We start from the raw sequence: 15,461 nt of genomic DNA on the forward strand, positions 1-15,461 counted from the left end.
CCGTTTCCTTAACGCCCTACGTGCAGCCACCGAAAGGATGTTTTTAAAAAATTGCCAGAAATGATTTTGTGAATCATCTCTTTGTTCTTTGTTCGATTCTAGCGCGTCATGCAAACATCTTCGCGTTTATATTACTACGGTACACGGTCCATTGTAACTATAAAACGACGCAATTATATAATTTTATTGCGCAATACAGGTTCGTTTGATTTTTGCAATATTGACTTTGTGAAAATTGCAGTACCCACGTATCCTGCACTTTGGAAAATATACAATTATCTTTGTTTCGTTTATAGTAAAAAAAAAAACATTACTGTGAAGTTAATTATTTTATTTACTGTGTAAATCTACGAGTATTTTTTCGTAACCACGCGTGTTTACATCGTTCTAATTTTAAATTTTTTATCGCATAAAAATACACCGCTCGATGCCCGCAACACTCGTTGGATATAAGAGTTCGATGAGTTTCCAGGAAGCGATGCGTGTGTAAAAAAAAAGAGAAAAAGCGGCGCGCGATTGTTTACCGTTAACCGTATCGTAAACGTCGCGTGTGAGTAATCTTTACTTAACATGCACTGAATAGGCCGAAACACAACATAGTTTTCATTATTCAATATTCATCATTATCTTATCTAAATTCAACACGCGGAAGATTACCTACCAGTTCTAAATTTAAATTGCCGCTACAATGTTGACAAACAATCGATCGTCCTGTTCACACGCGGGCTATATTATCTATCTGTCCTTTTCGCGCACAGCAAAACAATATGGCGTCGCGCGGCGTCTCAACATATGATTTTTATTAGCATAGTAACATAAATTAACGTTTACAAACCAAATATTGTACATTGTACTGTCGAGTTAAACTAGAAACTGTTCCGTTAAGTGAGGAAGACGCGGCATGGTGCAACTGCTGAGCGATTCAGCGCTTCGCTGCGCCGCGCCGTAAGCGCAAGTGAGTCGTGATCGGAAAACGAATAGGTATTTGTGGGCGAACATTGGTAAATGTTTTATGTTTTTAAATGTTTGGAAATCACTAGTGTATTTTAGTCGATTGTTTAAAATATTTTAAAATGATATACTTAATACTTAAACTCTCTTATAATTATCAAATGCGCATGTCTACTTGATGCTTCAATTTTGTGATGTAAATCTACGTATATGCGAGATAGGGCTGTCAAGCATCAACAGACACAAAAAATATTATATGAACTATATAAAACATATAATTCTACATATTTAAAGCAATAACAATAGTTTAATACTTAATAAATACATTTCCAGAGGTTAATACCCGCAATTTCACGTGATAAAAATCCGTACTTCTGTACTTTCCATGCCCTAACACAAATTATTGCCTGATATACAATTAATAATAGTTACATCTCAGTAAAATAAATCCTTCTAATCTGGAATGATATTAAAATTTTACTTTTGATAACCCGAAATCCTCTATATACTGTACATTCATAAATTCGGGAAGATTCTAGAAAATTTTAAAAATATATAAATCAAGACTATTTAAATTCATAGGTCAATGTTATCGCTAACTGTGTCACAGTGTGCGCGTGTCTAGAATTGTAGACGGACTAATCTTTGCACTTAGCTAATGCCTGTATGAGATAAGTTTTAATGATAACAAACGTTAACATTGTGCAGAGCTGATATTAATATTATTAAATAGGTTTTTAGATAAATAGGTCTTGTTAATAGGTAAATAATGGATGCCGATTGTAGTTTTTCTATTTCCTGTATAAAATGTATAAGTTTTCACTATAGGTACATTATTATGTATCTATGTTTTTATAATACGCTTGCGCGTCGCATGGGGGCTTCGGTCATTACTTTTTATAGGTCATAAAAGCTACAAAAGGTATTTTTAAACAAAAAACATTAAATTGAATCCATTCGATTGAAATTGATTACTGTGTTGTGTCCTACAATCTTTAGCCCATCGATACGGGCAATAATTAATGTGGCATGGCAGATATCATTCGCATAATATTGTGCAATTGATAAGCATGGCATACGTTGTTTGTTATTGCTATGAAATATGGCTACAGTACTTTCTAATTTCGGGAACTATTAAACCGATTTTGTTTTTTTTTTTACTAGTAAGTAGTGACTAGTGACTCTTGAGTGCTATGGCTGGTTTTATCCCGGGAAAATATGTATACCGGAAAAACTTTAACGCGGGCGGAGCATCAGGCAAAAGTTAGTTAATAAATATTTGCTATGACCTTTAAATAGACCGTAGTGGGTCATTGTTTACTTGTTTAGGCGAATTATCCGGCATATGTTTAGTATAGTGTAATGAAAATATGTCGTCTAATAAGGGACTTTGGTATTTCAAAGTCGGTATTTTGCAAGCCTTTTAGATACCTAACAGGTGATACCGAGGTTATTTATTTATTGATCAACAAACTGATTACAATCTTAAGATTACATACGATATTCACGCTACTCTAATCTCGCGACTCGTGCGCAACTACAGTTGGTTTGGAACTATAAATTAATCAGTCCACGTCCAAGATGTATGGATGCTAGGAGAGTTATTCAATACAAACAAACACAAATGCCTCTATCTCAAAAGGGGAAGGCATAGGTGCAACCAGGGCACCGACTTTTCACCAAGTGTGATGTGATGGGAGCGAGGCCAGGAGCCTGATGATCTCATCATAACAAGCGAAAGACCATAGGCTATATCAGTGTTTATATTTCCAAAACAAAGATTTATAATGGCAATATATAATTATTGATAACAGCGAAACTAATGCCCTTGCGATAATATCCGCATACTGATAACGCGATAAATTTGATAACGCTATCACACTATTTGGGTATTTGGGTTACTGGCAGACGGTATAAAAATTATCAGAGGATGCGGTGCTTTTGTAGCGCGTGTACGAAGGAGTTGGATTAGTATTGCTTTTGCAAGGCTTTCTTTGGTTTAAAATTATGTTAGATTAGACGATTAGTTTCCTTTTTATCTCTCTTCTTTATTACATCATGTTTTTAAGGTCTCTATTTCGCTGAAGTTCTATCCCCGATTTTAATACACGATCTCGATTATCAAACCATCGAAAAACTGGACCGACCAAACAATTTTTTATCAAAAATGTTTAGAAATAACTAATTTTGATTGGTTTATTCTCCAAGATTCAGATCGTCATTAAAGACGGTCGTATAGCTTTCTTGAGATCCTGGTTGCATAGAAAATACTACTTATATAGGCTCTGCTGGCACCATACATGTTTCTAGAATAAATTAAACAACGTTCGCAATAGTGCTTTCTATCAGTTGTAGAAGATATATAGGAACCCAGGCTAATACTACAACCCATTAAAAATGCCAATGTTAACCGAACTGTCACGTAACGGGATGTGTGCAATCTCACGTGATACACCGTAAAGTTACGTAAATCCATAACTAAAAGGACGCGAAACGTTATCACTTATCGTAATGCAAAAGATAAGATTTCAAAACTACACGACGATATTAAAAACTATGCTTTGGACATTATTATTGTGTGGATTTAACTGACTTGGGAATAAAGATAAGATGGAATAGATGTAGCATGATGATGACGATGTATTTCTTCCGAATTATAGGAATTTTGGTAGACCTGGCAAATATTCTAACATCGACTGGATGCCTTAACCAAAGCGGAGCCCTGGGCGTCATATCTTTCCGAAACATTTTTATCCGGTTGCAGGACGAGGGTAAAAAAATTATAAAGCCCTATTGCTTAGGCAGTTACCCCGTTCACAACCCCCTAACGTCCCCACTGGTAACATGGCCCTAGCCCTGAAGAATTCGGAATTGGCAGTTACGATGAAAGTGTTCATTGTAAGACGGAAAACTTTTGACAATAAATTGGACACAACTATAGATTAGGTAGCCAGAGATTAAGTAGCTAGCCGTTATTTTTGTTATATTTTAATTTGCACACGAAGCAATGAACTAACCGCCCGTATTTTATAATTGCTAGTCATTATAATTAAGTATTTAATTTTATGTTGATAAAGTAATAGCAAAATACCCATCGGGTAATAAAAAAAATATAATTAGTCATTAATCTAATTAATGTTTGTCTTTTTGATTATTTTATTTGCTTTAGGAATAAATTGTAATGAGGGCAAACAGATTTTTTACCACTAAGAACGCCACCCAATATAGTAGGTGAATAGAGACTTAGCACCTTTTTAAGTATGTAATCGATTTCAAAGTGTAATATTAGCGACATTGACACGAATATAATCACAATTAGCAGCCTATGGTCCACCCACTAATCTACGCAACATCTGTAGAGCTTAGAATTAATTCCCCCATTAGTTCAACATTATTAATATTTGTTATCGGTGATAGGATTTACGGAGTGACTGCGGTAATGTAGAGTCAACATCTAAAATTACCTAAACAGCAATTATTTCACTGCGAACACAACTTAGTTTAGTTACGTACAGTCAGCAACTAAAGTTATCAAAACAGCCGTTTGACAACGCAACTATTTTTTGACGCCATTCAATATTACTATATTCAGTTTTCACGAGGTCTTGGACTGTATCCAAGAACGTGTTCGCCACGCATCCGACACTACTTCACGTGTTTATTTACGTACGCTGCGGCCGGAAAAACTTTCGGGATGTTTTATCACCTATTTGAGCGGGTGATGTTTTCTTTGTTAGTGAAGAGGTTGAGTTTGTTAATGACATAAGTAGTGTGTGTGTACAAATAAATAGTGGATATGATAGTTTTAGCGAGCGCCGAGGGATGCTTATATTGATTATATTTCGTCTACTCTGTACTTATAATGAGATCTACCTTATTGGTCGACGTCCAAATACATTGCATTCGTTGGCTGATGTGGTTACTTACCCGTAAATTAGGTTTCCACATCCTCAATGTAGCGGTAAGGAATCGGAATTGATGTCTACATATGCATATTGGCTGCAGTAAGTGATTCCATATAGAGATTCATGAATACACTATAGATCGATAAAAATAACAGCTGTTGTACAAAAAATCATATTTTCAGCATAAATGGCGTAAAAATAAATCTTCTAAAGGAGATTCATCCTTAAGGACCTCAATATCTAAAGTCGACCCAACTGTAACTTTACTATCTTTCTAAAAACAATTGAAACTCTATGCACATTGCAGAGAGTATATATTCAAACTATATTTCGACGCTTTGTCTAAAGCACACCTTTAGCTCGGGTAATGGCGGTGCCGCACATTTGCTGGGATGTGTACCATTGTTAGAGTACAGGGAGCGAGTATCACCGCGCCGTCTATCGACCGTTTGGCTAATATGATTCCCGCAGAGGGTTGACGTCAGACTGTATGAAAATATAACCCAGTGTTAAGGCCCTACCCCTAGCATAACGGCGCGTATCGTATTTTTAGAAGCTCTCTGTTTGAAATTAATAATAGATATAGAAAAAAAAAAACATTATATTTTTAAAATATGTTACTTTTATCTGTTTTTTTAAGTTTTTTAACGTGATGTACCTTCGTTAATTTCATAGTGAAGATGCCTCTAAAGTAGTTGATTCCATGCATTTCATGCATTTCCTAAAGTGTCCATAATTTTAATTTGCAACAAAGAAGATTACATACTCGTGTTAAAAATAATATTTTGGTAGTTAAAATTTTTCAGATACTTAATTTTTTATTAAGTTATTCGTGTATTTCCGCCCGTCATGCTGCAAAGTATGGAACGAATTGCTCAAGGCCATTTGCCTGGACAGGGGCCTTAATGTGAGTTTTTTACGTATTCGACCACGTCTAATTGGATGACAACATGCGGTAACATACATTTGTGTAATCCCCTAATGGTGTTGAATGAGAAATGTATGGCTTTTATTTTATTACTCGAAAGTATGCAACGTTAAAAAATACTAGATGTATTCAATAAAAGTTGTTTGCAATTTTATTCCTTAGCTCAAATAATTTGAAAGTTAGAGACAAATCAGATGAATGGCAGATAAAAAAAATTAAGACCCATAGAGCCATGGAACTGCATGTTGAATTGTAAATTTAAAAAATATAACTTGACTGCTTTCCAATATACATATTTAAATATTGCCACACGATGTTTTTCTGCACAGTAAAACCTTTTGTGCCCTTATAAAGATATTTTAATAAAGGGCTTTCATGGACGTGTTGCAATACTTCCAAGTGACAACTGTGTGGGGTAACCGCAGAACGTGACTTAACATTAATAATACTATCGTAATTGGGTCATGTCAATTCATTTGTGACCAATTTCTTTTGAAGGTGATAAAGGCTGTATTTATCATTACTCGGTTTGCAGCTTCGGTTGCCTACGTTTACTTCTGGGATAATAGCCCATGAAAATTGGGAAAATATTACGTATGATAACATAAATATTGTTATAGCGGATGCTGGATACTGACTCCAAACCGTATATCTAACATAAATAAAACGTCCAAAAGAAAATAGAGTCGATTCTTCAACAAAGTCAAGTATTTCCAGTCTTCCTGATATTAATATCAGCCCTGTATTATAATTTGTTACACTGCTGGGCACATGCCTTCTCTACTACTGAGAGGGATTAGGCATTAGGCGGATTGGTATACATCACACACCCTTAAAATTTCTAGAGAATTTCTCAGGTGTGCAGGTTTCCTCACGATGCTTTCCTTTACCGTTAAAGCAAGCGATAAATCACAAAGAATACACACATATGTTTAGAATAGTCAGTCCTTGGGTTTTGAACCTGCGGACATTCGTCTCGGCAGTCCGTTTCACTTCCAATGGCTATCGCCGTTACGATAACGTGTATGAGTGCTAACATTTTGTATGCACAAATAAAACCAGAGCGAATTGTCTACATACTGCGACCAAAAGAGAATTCTGTGTGTAAAATTAAATTCCCGAGTGTCTTATTTCAGTACAAATAACAGTAGTAGGTATATAAAATGTTGTTGTTTTGCAGTGGTATGCGTCTGTCCTGAATTTTCCGATGTAATTTTCATACTATGTCAAAACTTTATAATACGCAACCTCAGAAAAACTTTACCAATTTCCTAATCCTTTTGTGTACGTGGTTAAACGTTATCTAACATTATGTAATCTATAGACGTGAAAGTATTTGTAATACAAATTAACATATATTTAAAACACTTGGAACGAACAGCAAACTTTCGCCATCTATGATGACGTTGCAAAATTCAAATTGATAATTGTACCTGTGAATTTTATCAATACTGATTTCGTTAAAGTGTGGAGTAGCATTAGAGTTCATAACGTATTGTTTTGATGATGTAATACAGTAATGTTGATTGTTATTCAAAGGGTAACTACCAGTAATTTGAAGACCAATTCCTGGCGCAGCTAAACTTATAGTAAGGCATCATGAAATTGTTGATAACAGAATCTCTTCTTCTTGGTCTCATACTACGTTACTGAAGGTTGTGTCCATGAAAGGCCTTTTTGGCTTGTAACATGCGTGTCGGCGAAGAAAATATGTTTATCTTCATTAGTTGAAGAATTATTTTTTAACAAAGAAGAGTCTGTGAATCTATTGGTTCGGGCCGTGATGCTTTTAACTATCAAGCTGTGGCCACACAGTTCGCATGCTAGCAAGCGTGGTTCTGCTTAGGAAAGAAGAGGAGCAGTCAATTTGAATAGTTCCTTTTGTTAGTTGAGTGTAGTGCGTTCTCTAGATTATTCTGCCACAGTAACGTTATACAGTGATGATGTACTCCTTTTAAAAAAATTGCGCATGGTCTACTCCTTCCTCATATTTTACCATATATTACGGTTTTCGACTTTTTTATGGCAGTTGTAACAGAGAATTCGGTGAGGGTAGTCATTTGCTGCGACCAGCGGCTAGGTGTCTGGCTGCGAGATCTTTTCCATCTACGTTGTCCAATACAAACTATTTGTCAAGGTTATTTGGTTAACGGCGGACAATATTGCAGAATATCAGCTTAAACCGATATCAATATTATGTTATTAAATTTGTACTACCCTAAAATTTGTATTTTAATGTGACTGGTAAATTTGAATGTTTCCTGTACTTCATCAAATATTTAATCACATAATATGTTACGTCGAAGGCTATGCATTTTATATGAGAACACATTCAATATTATTGATTAGGAGAATGGCATACCCAAAATAAAGCGCAAGCCTCCCTAGTAACAGTTTTAAAATATACATATCGCAACATCGGGTCGGGCGTGGCGGCCCTTGACCTCAATTCCACCACCCTCGGCCTCCGCGACCGGGTCACCGGAGATTTCTAGGTCGCCTCCATTGTGGAGTCTTGCGAAAACCGGTGCACATGCACAAAGGGATGCGGGTGAAGTTTTAAGGTGATGCGTGTCACACAAGTTTGGATGTTACTTGCGAATGACGGCTGTTTTACTTTTGTGATCAACTAGGTGTTTCAGCTGCTTAGTTCGCGGTTTTTTTTCTGAATAAAGGTAACCAGTTTAAAATAGACATAGTATGTGATATTGTACGCATGGAAACCATATTGGTGAAAAAGTTTAAATCTGTTGTTTCAGAGATTAACTTCTACAAACAGCCTTATCTCCTTATAAAAATAATGTAGATTTTACTTGAGATAATGCAGTCGATTTACATCATAGTGACTTTACAGTCATTACTGACGAAAGAGATCACCGGCTACAGATTTGAAATATAATCCAAAGTGCTATCGCATTCCAAACAGATTTTAGTCAAGTAATTTCAAAAAAGGATTTTGTAAGTGAGACTACGTGCGTAGATTCACAAGTACTTACCGGAAGCGACAATTTACGTAATGTTTGCTACTAACCGCTTTTCTTAATTAGATTCTGGTTCTCTAAATGGCAGTAGTCGCGTGTCCTACATAATAAATTAGTTGTAATCCTCGTCCACGATAGATTTTAATATACGAAATGGCGTGATCGCTCAGTCACGTAAATTGCTCTATGCAAATGTGTGTACAAGGTAGAAAGGGATATCTTGTTGTCAGTTTAGTTTTAAAAACGAATGGATCATTTTGACAGAGTTACTACTCTCCCGGAAGACCCAAGTAAAGATGAAACAATTTTATGCGCCAAACGAATTGTTAGAATCCCAAAATATCTAGCAGCTCTCGACATTTCTATGAATTATAATCCATGCATACCCCCTCGTGCATTGAATAATATTAAAGTATAAATATATTTTTATGTGATGGTGATCATGTATGATTAGATGATGGACTGGACAAATCAAAACTAATTTATTCTTTTTGCAGATGCACAGTTGCGAGACAGCGCCGGCGCCGGTGGCGACGGGCCCGACGCTGCTGCTGCAGCTGGGCCGGCTCATCATCCGAGCGCGCAGCACCAGCCCTGCCTCGCGCGCGCCCCTCACCGCCCATGCGCACGCGCAACACCCGCAACACGACCGCCTGCTACATGCGAAACTGCTCGCCTCCAAACCCTCTACCAGTCAACAGGTAAGGACAATTCGGATTCGATCAGATCTACTTACTGTCTTCCAGTCAAATGCGCATTATCGGTTAAATAATAGAAGAAAGACTTCTCTAACAACGGAATGACAAGTTGCTCGATGAAGGGAAGAATCACGGCCGTGAACAGAAACAATGACAGAAATTTTAATTAGAAAGACAGTGTCATTCCAGTATGTTGGTGATAAGTCTCATAATACCTTGAAAATACTGGCTACAATGCCCTTCAATACCGGATTAAATCAGACCTGATACTGTCCTGCGTCACGGAAAAATAGTCAAAGTAGAGGTACGTATCTAGGCAGACTTTCGCGTCGGTTCGAAACAATTACCACTTAGCGGTTTTTTCTAGCAATTCTAAAATGATTCATGTGCACAATATCAACTACGGAAGATGACACAATGATACCACAATGTAGATAATTTGCGCATACTTACACATAATAATGGTATATGATTGTATAAATGCGTCATTAAAGCGAAAGAAAATTATTTATCTCTTACAAGGTATTGCTCGCGGCATTGCTCGCGTAAATAGCTTTTCCCGCTAAAAATCATTAAATCTCTATGGCGATCTCGCTAAAAATCATTAAATAGTATCTCTCTGTAGCGATCTATGGTGCTTAAAAATACAAATATTCCCCGTTGGAGCAAAATAGCTGGCATAAAATGTAGCCTATATTTTAAATCACGACACATTCGTCTAAATCTCTTGAGCGGTTACTGCGTTCACTTCTAACAAGCACCCAAATAATGCCGCTTGATTCGCTTACAATAATAGTAAGAGGTGTTTCTCGTGACTTCGGCCGCGTGGAAAGCCTTTTCTCTTACAGAAGATCCTAAAACGCTATCGTGATTCATAACGCCGCCTACACAACTCGATTGCCATCAATTTAAATAATCATATTAAAACATCTGTTATTTCCCATGGGAGCAAATTAACGGGATAAACAGTAATCATGTGTAACATGTGCCTATGTGTAAATCCAGGACACGGTCTAACTGTGCCAAATTTTAAACAAATCCGTTGAACTATTTCTGAGTTTACTTCTAAAAAACATCTTACCATTTTCACAAACTTTCTCATTTATATTACTAAGTGTTAAGATAAGAAGTAAGATTATATTATAAATAAGTGAAAATTGCAATTATCTGCCTCGATAGACATTTATTTACTTATCAAACGTAATGTTCTAGGTTCAAACGCAGCCAAAGGCTGACAACGAAGAGCCGAAGACTGGGGTAGAGGCGCAGTTAAGCGACCATGTACAGGCCTTGTGGAACGAACACTTGCCCGTGTGCATTGAGGTAAGTTTACATAACATAATTAAATGGAAGAGTAAAAATCGTGTCTTTATGACATCATTTATTTGAAGTTATAAATCATAGGATGTGTTTAAATTGATGTGGCGGCTGCCGAAACTATTTTCAATGATGGTGATTAGAATTACGTAAGGGTTTCGAATATCCTTAATCTATAAATATTGAACGACGTCATTAGTTGCATTATAACTGGTAAGGTAAATAATTCATTTTATTAATGAGATTTTCGTATTTTGTTACGCTTATTTGTCCACCTTCCCATCAAAATGAGATTGTAAAATCCTTGAGTTCGAATAAACGTAAATTATTTAACAGTCGAGACACTGCTACTGGTCCATCAACATATTTCATTCAATTCGTCAGTTCAGTGGCCAGGATGATAAAATCAAAACCACTATCACAGCCGAATGCTGACGTTTCCAGGTACTCCTGGCCCCTGACTGCTCGCAGTGCTACAATACGCTGAGCGGGGAGTCTTCTCCATACGAACCGTTGCATGCCCAGCGAGGGCTGCTGCTTGAGAGGTGGACCATGCAGCCGCTTGTCACCAAGTCAGTAACTCAGCTCACAGCAAAACATACTGACACACAATACATGCCCTTATAAGCCCACGCCTTGAAAATTATTACTTTCGTTCATTTCGTAAATTGAGTCCCGTACAAAAATTTGATGAAACACAAAGTGCTTGGATGTTTGAATTCGTTCTTCGTTGTGAAGTATCTCAACTTAAAACACCCATACATGCTATACATATATGTACTTTTATAAGAAATGTGTAAAATTTAATTTCGGTCTATCCATTTCAGGAGTCACGAGACGCCTACATTCACGTCGTCCCAGTGGCTGCTGAACGCTGTCAGGTCTCAGCTGCACTTCTCTCAGCTGGCGGCGTGGCTGGCCAGGCTCAAGGAGACCAAGCCGGACGACAACCCCACGGAGAGGAGGTATGGTCATTACAGAGACTATAAGAATAATAGCTCACGATGTTGCATTGATTTTAGTATTAATTATTTTTGATTAACAAAAAATATCTGGAATGGTTTTGTGCGTATGAATGAATGACTTTTCTGGTAATACGTCCATAAAGCTTTGTATATGAATTTAAATTTAATTACCAGACTTTTCTGTTTCAGGAGGAAACTGAGCCGTGAAAAGTGCAATTACAAGAAACTCGAAGCAAATTGCGACGAAACAGAACTGCCAAACGAACAGCGCAAACTAAATGTCGTCTACTCCGTCAAAATGCCGGGCGAAACCTACAAAATGGCGGAGTTCACAAAGCCTCCTAACGACCACCAGTTCCCTATGACAGAGATCGGCGACAACGTTTACTTGAAGGTGGTATTACAGAGTCTGCCGCGACTCGATGACATACCGACCCTCAAGTGCGGCTGTCAGAAACGGAGGCCCAGCAAGGAACTACCGGTCAGCCAACACGAGGAGCTGGTGGGCAAACTCAATGATCTCACTATAGGGTCTAGCAGCCCCAATACCTCCACTCAGCGGTTGCTCGATGATAGAATGATGACGCCGTGCACCGAGAACGGTAAGCATAAGTGCAGTTGCGACGACGAGTCTGATGGTAAGGAAAAAACGAAGAGGATCGATGAGAGGAGACTCAAAGAGATAGCTAAGTGTAAGAGACGCTGGAGAAAGGAGAGCAAACTGAAGAAATTGAATGATAGCACGTCGTCGGAGAGCGAACAGAGGACTAAGGAGACACACACGTCCATTCCTATACTTCAAGCAGCTAGATTCGACCGCCTGCGGGCTATAGGATGCTATAGAAACCAAACGTACCTGACTTTACCTGCGAGCCGCCTAGATACAAGATCTCCATTTACAGAAACTGAGTACAAACCCGATGGGGTCAAAAAGACCAATACAGTCGGGACTCAGACGGACGACGTGACGTGTCAGTGTGGAGCTCCGCTAAAGATCTCATGTGAAAGTTGTGATAGAGGCATGGTCAGGTCGGACGGCAATTACGACCTGGCCTCCATAGACAACGGTGCACGTAGAAAATGCGAGGATGACTTTAAACAATACAAAAAGCACAAATGTGATATACAGAGCAACATATGTGATAGTAGCTTGATAAAAAGACCGAAATTGCGGCGGTTCTTCCCGATAGTGGACCGGATAGATCGTGTCGTTTCGGACCGACAGAAGAAGGATATGGAGGAGTTGCACTTGAAGACCGACGACACGGTCTTTTCGGGTCCCAAGGAGACGAAACGCCAGAAGACCTTCTCGATAAGTGATGATGATTACGTTTTATATGAGAAGTGCGATTATGGGACGTTTGATAAGTATGAAATAGAGTCGCCTGGTGATGAGACCAACGGTTTCAAGTTTCCCGATGCGAAAGACCAGGTTAGAGACCAGGTGCCGTCTCCGTCCGAGGTGGATAGGTTCAGGTGGCGGTTCGACTCCGCGGCGTCCATGGTCTTCCACTCGAAGACCGGTCTGCCGCTGACTTCGAGCCCGGCTCCATTGCGACGTGGCAACAATTGTTTCGACTTCGATGACTCGATTAACGGCATATCTGGGATTAAGAGGTGAGTGTTTTTAAGGGTTTTACCCTTATTCTTTGTTATTTGGATTTACTATCGTTTCGCTCATTCGTATGTTCTTAATGCAAAATGCATTAACATATGCATGTGATATTATAGTGCGCTGTTCCATCCGATCTCGCCGCCGTCGCCGGCGCCGCCCGCGTCTCCCGCGTCGCCGGCCTCGCCTGCGCCTGCGCCGCGCATCACGCCGCCGCCGCAGCCCAAGAAAGAAGACACGCCCAAGAAACTCAGAATGGGACCAAGCGCTGGCCTTCTAGGTAATGGAAAATCTTATTAAAGTCTTCAAAGTGTATCATGTTTCGTCAAAAATGACCATATCATCAGCTCTTGTTTAGCCTGAATTTGGTTGAAAATTTCCTACTACAGTTGTCAGTCATATATATTTTTTTCATAATTACATAATGTCTACAGATTATTAAGAATACAAACCCTGTTAGAAACGATGAGTAAAAACGTGATGGTTTGGTGTTCAGGTAGTTTCGAGGAGTCTGCGCTGAAGGGCCGGCTGGAGCCGGTGGCGACGGTGCACGGGTTCTCGGCGGAGCTGGGCGCGTCGGGTGCGTTCTGTCCGCCGCACAAGCGGCTGCCGGTCACCGTGTTCTTCTACGCGCCCGGCGGCACCAACGCGCCTTATATGGTATGGACTTTATTGTGTGCATCTCCCGCACATAGACCATAAAAGGATCGGGCCATGTTGCGTGACTTGCTGACACACAACTTATATCTTAGTCTATACTTGACAACTGAAGGGAACAAGTCGATCATTTTTCGTAGTAGGTCCGATGGTACACCCTTCATTAATTTATATGGGCACAGAAAAGACATTCCATAGTATTTGATGGTAACTGAAATACGTCGAGATAAAGTATTGATGAATAATCTCTTGTTTGATGATTACTTCTCACTATTCGATAAAATGATACTGACATGTGCGTTTATTTTTGTCGCCATCGATATAGTCATCGATTTGAAGGCAATTCTAAGCAATTAAACACACTCTTACAGCCGTTTTCAATAAATTATTCCAATCTCAATTTTCAATCCGAATTCTAAAATGAACCAATTAAAATAACAAATTTGTAAGCAAGCCAGTAAAAACTGACCATTTTGTCTATAGGTCGAAAAAAGCGATAGGAATGTTTATTAAAAATGTTGTCGTTTTAAAGAAAATATATGTGCTAGCCGCTATGCTATATCCTTAAAAGTCTTATATTTATATCTCCAGGGTCATATAAACCTAGGCGCGGGCGGGTACCGCGTGTCGCGGTCGGGGACGGTGCAGGTGTCGCTGTTCAACCCGCACGGCACGCTGGTGAAGATGTTCGTGGTGCTGTACGACCTGCGCGGGATGCCGCCGCTGGCGAGGACGTTCCTGCGCCAGCGCACGCTGTACCTGCCGCCCGGCGCCGCGCCCCCGCCGCCGCACACCAGGCACAAGTGGCTGCGATATCTTATACACCTTAGGTATGGATTTAGGATGAGTTGGTTAATATTTGCCACCTTTTAGGGATTATTATTTGGTTAAAATTTCTGCGCATATAAGACCTACACTGTATCTTAATAACCACACCTCACGCTTTACCTTCTATTTATTCAACAGATTCATGACATCAAAGTCCGGCAAGTTATACCTCCACACGGACATAAGGATCTTGGTGTCGCGCAAGGCCGACCTGGACACGGCCACAGCACATTCCGCCATATTCCGCCCTCTGGCCGCCGAGGAGTCGCAGGAGGAGCCGGCGGGTGCGCGGGCGCCGCGGCGCGTGTTCGGCGGCTGCGGGCCGGGCGAAGCGCTGGGCGGCGCCTACGAGCTGCGCAGCTTCACCGACGCGCCAGACAACCCCCGGTACTCGCCACGCTAGCCAGCCTTCACACCGCCTAACCACCAGATCAATATATTTTTGGTTTTATATACGATTGTTTTATTTGTTCAATTCTCTTCCTGTGGATGTTTTGAGTATAGTGATATTAATAGTCTCGATGGTGAAATATCGCGCACTTATATCTATTAAACGTCTAATAATAATATTATAATATCAGCCCTGTATTATATACTGTCCCACTGTTGGGCACGGGCC

At 39.4% G+C, this 15,461-nt stretch overlaps 1 protein-coding gene across 4 annotated transcripts in view; it reads left to right on the forward strand.

Annotated features, from left to right (window-relative positions):
• Nucleotides 1-15,295, forward strand: part of LOC115456454 — a 44,064-nt gene extending 28,769 nt beyond the window's left edge. For 3 of the 4 annotated variants that reach the window (XM_030185537.2, XM_037439866.1, XM_030185536.2), the window contains 9 exons: nucleotides 9,263-9,466; nucleotides 10,676-10,786; nucleotides 11,225-11,352; nucleotides 11,608-11,745; nucleotides 11,935-13,362; nucleotides 13,477-13,637; nucleotides 13,854-14,017; nucleotides 14,606-14,844; nucleotides 14,981-15,295. In XM_030185537.2, the coding sequence (XP_030041397.1) occupies nucleotides 9,263-9,466; nucleotides 10,676-10,786; nucleotides 11,225-11,352; nucleotides 11,608-11,745; nucleotides 11,935-13,362; nucleotides 13,477-13,637; nucleotides 13,854-14,017; nucleotides 14,606-14,844; nucleotides 14,981-15,245 (2,838 nt within the window). In that variant the 3' untranslated portion in view covers nucleotides 15,246-15,295. Of the gene's footprint in view, nucleotides 1-9,262; nucleotides 9,467-10,675; nucleotides 10,787-11,224; nucleotides 11,353-11,607; nucleotides 11,746-11,934; nucleotides 13,363-13,476; nucleotides 13,638-13,853; nucleotides 14,018-14,605; nucleotides 14,845-14,980 lie in introns of those variants that run through there. The other variant, XM_037439867.1, reaches the window with a different exon arrangement.
• Nucleotides 15,296-15,461: the final 166 nt, after the last annotated feature.

This window comes from Manduca sexta, chromosome 18, assembly GCF_014839805.1.
Source record: "Manduca sexta isolate Smith_Timp_Sample1 chromosome 18, JHU_Msex_v1.0, whole genome shotgun sequence".
Classification (NCBI taxonomy): domain Eukaryota; kingdom Metazoa; phylum Arthropoda; class Insecta; order Lepidoptera; family Sphingidae; genus Manduca; species Manduca sexta.